Raw genomic sequence first — 2809 nt, forward strand, 5'->3', positions numbered from 1 at the left:
AGTATGTTGTGAGTGTGTGTATATACGAATATCGTAAAAAAGGTGAAAGTGGAGTCGCAATGTGCTTCGATAATGCAAAACTTAAAACGGCGGCAGTGGTACATGGTGAATTAAAAAGTGACATGAAGTCGACGCGAAAAACCAGGAATTTTTTCGAGACAATTCAGATTATGGAAGGATTATAAACACTTTCAAACATAGAAATGAAGAAGGGAACACCATACCCAAATATATGAATTAAGTATTCATAAAGAGCCGCAATACGGCGACTGACAAAATTTCTTCATTATGTTTTGCCAAGCGGAAGAAAATGGATATGCTGTTGCTTAAATTCCCATAAAGATTAGCGTCACCACTATAGAAAAAGCACACATGTGACCCCGAGAAAAATACATGAAGTGGAAATAGTCAATGTCAATTCCTCTCTGATTAGGTATTGCTATACCGGGCAGCCATTCAAGCCGTTGAGCGAGCAAGTAATCCATATAAAAGTGGCCACTTATGAGCAGCTAGCAACACGGAACAGACAAGAAAGAGTTACAAGAAAGGTGGGATCTCAACCCGAATTGCGAAGTATACAACGCAAGCACATCAAGGACCTATCACCTGGGAAATAGCAAAAGGAAAAAAGAAGCACATGTCAAGCAAGAGAAACAGCGTTAATTGTTTGTTGAACGACAATGCATTGGAGACTTGTTGGAAAGCAGAAACGGCAACACACCATAAGTTTTGAACTTTTAAGCATTAAAATATCTGCGCTATTTTAGACGTGCAGTAGACTTGATAAATCTGGGCCCGCCTTCGAATACATGTGAAAGCAGGAATAGATGGGTTTGTATTTCAGGCGAAACCATTCATCATAAATATGCTCTTTTTTCGTCGCTCACTCAAAACCAGCAGCTTGCGCACTTTTCGAATTTGTCTTAAGCCAACAGCCGGATAACTAACGTGCTAATCAGCAACATGCGAGCTTCAATTACAAAAACAGTTGCTGCAGCACTTACAGCGGCTTTGCTGTCGCTCAGCCAACAAGGCGAGACAACGGCCAAATACGCTCTAAAAAGAGAAGCGTGGGAACCGCTCTGTCTGCTAAGTGTGGAGCTGGATGAAGTACCATCGCACGCCCTAGACGTGTCATCAACCATAATGGAAACAGGTCTCAAACTGCAGACAGAGGCACTGCGCACACAGATCTACCTATCAGCTCAAACCAATGACCCTGACAGCGACAAACTGACGGTCCTAAACGCGTACCTCCAAACAGCAGCCCACACAATACTAAGCAACGTACAAAGCAAAGGGCTTGAGAACGCACTAGAAGCTGCCAGCACAACAAGCTACCTGAAAGGCAAACTCGACGAATGGCTAAACTTAGCACAGCAAACAAAAGGCGCTACACACGGGTGTTTAACACAAACGGGCGGCACAACGCCAGTAGCGAAGGTGGGGCACCAGATAAACGGCGTAAACTGCCCGCTAACAGCGACAAAGATAGCAAAAAAGAAGCGGACTGCAGCAAAGCTAACGGCAGCAGGTTTCTCAGGTCTGCTTAATCCAGCAAGCAGCGGCAGCGACCATCAGGACGGCACCGCAAGGTGCCGGCTATTAACACTGCACGGCGGAGACGGCGTCGTCCACACGGACCCCGGGAATAGCGTCAACAAGCTGTCATACATAGACGGGTACCTCACCGTCAGCAGCGGCGCCACGGACAAGGCAAATCTGGCCTTCGGCGGCGACAGCCCCCAACAACCAGGCCAAACAAACCCAGCATGGGCCGCCGCCCACAACGCAATCAAAAAAGAGCTGCAAAGCACAGACTCAGACTATACCAACAAAACAAGCAGACTAACAGAGGACGGCGCAGCAGAGACTTTATTCGCTTTGGTCGGTTCATCAGGCAATGCGAGACAAGGCACGGCACTCCAAACCTACAAAGCACAATTGTTCACAACAACTCCGGCAGACGAAGTAAAGAGACTAATGACCAAAGTAGCGGTATACAAGCTGCCGCGCAAATTTGGAAACAAAGCCCAAGGCACTCTACTAGGGGACATCACTGAACTAAACGTACTGGCAGCACTACTAGCGGACTTTCAGATCCAAAATGCACAAAATCTTAAAACCTTAAACGCAAAGCTAGAAGAAGCTTCGAGAAACAATCAAAAGGCATCGGTAGACACTTGCAGTAAAATACAAAATAAAGATGAGTGCAACAACAAACCTTTCTGCAGTTATAACGAAACCACAGCCGAGGGTGACAAAAAGTGCAAATTTAATGAAACAAAAGCCTCAAAAAATGGAGTCCCTGTAGCACAAACTCAAACTTTAGGAGAAGAAACTGCTTCAGATAGGTGCACCAAGCATACTGAAAAAGAGGATTGCGAGGCAGAAAACAAGAATGTCAAATCAGGCGAAAAGGCCGTTTGTGGTTGGATTGAAGACAAGTGCAAATATTCCAGTTTCCTTATAAATAAGAAATCGGCTAGGAGTGTATGGCTGCTGCTTTTCTCAGTTTAGTAGAATTTTAAGATTTTAAGGAGTTTTTCTCGGGTTTATGAAATTTATCATTTTAAGAGAATATTCTAAAAATGGCTACAAATTGATATATTTCAACACTATTTCATTAAGACGTGAAAAAAATATGCGACACAGTGGCCTATAGGTGTAAAGCAGTAGGGTCATAGTGTATTAAAAATGAGTGATATTCTGACAATTTACTATCTAGTTTCTTTTATTTGTTACATGGATATTATTTAGGGCAATAATAGTAATAATAATACTAATAATGAAATGATAGAAGAGTGTT

General features: G+C 43.4%; 1 protein-coding gene across 1 annotated transcript; it reads left to right on the forward strand.

The window, feature by feature from the left end:
• Positions 1-963: 963 nt before the first annotated feature.
• TEOVI_000519900 (Trypanosome variant surface glycoprotein (A-type)/Trypanosome variant surface glycoprotein C-terminal domain containing protein, putative) lies at positions 964-2520 on the forward strand (the record flags this gene model as incomplete). The annotated part of the gene is made up of 1 exon (XM_067220990.1): positions 964-2520. The coding sequence occupies one exon, from the start codon at positions 964-966 to the stop codon at positions 2518-2520; it is 1557 nt and encodes a 518-aa protein (XP_067077091.1).
• Between the last annotated feature and the right edge of the window lie 289 nt (positions 2521-2809).

Source organism: Trypanosoma equiperdum (assembly GCF_001457755.1).
Source record: "Trypanosoma equiperdum strain OVI genome assembly, contig: ctg_1283, whole genome shotgun sequence".
In the NCBI taxonomy this organism is placed as follows: Eukaryota; Euglenozoa; class Kinetoplastea; order Trypanosomatida; family Trypanosomatidae; genus Trypanosoma; species Trypanosoma equiperdum.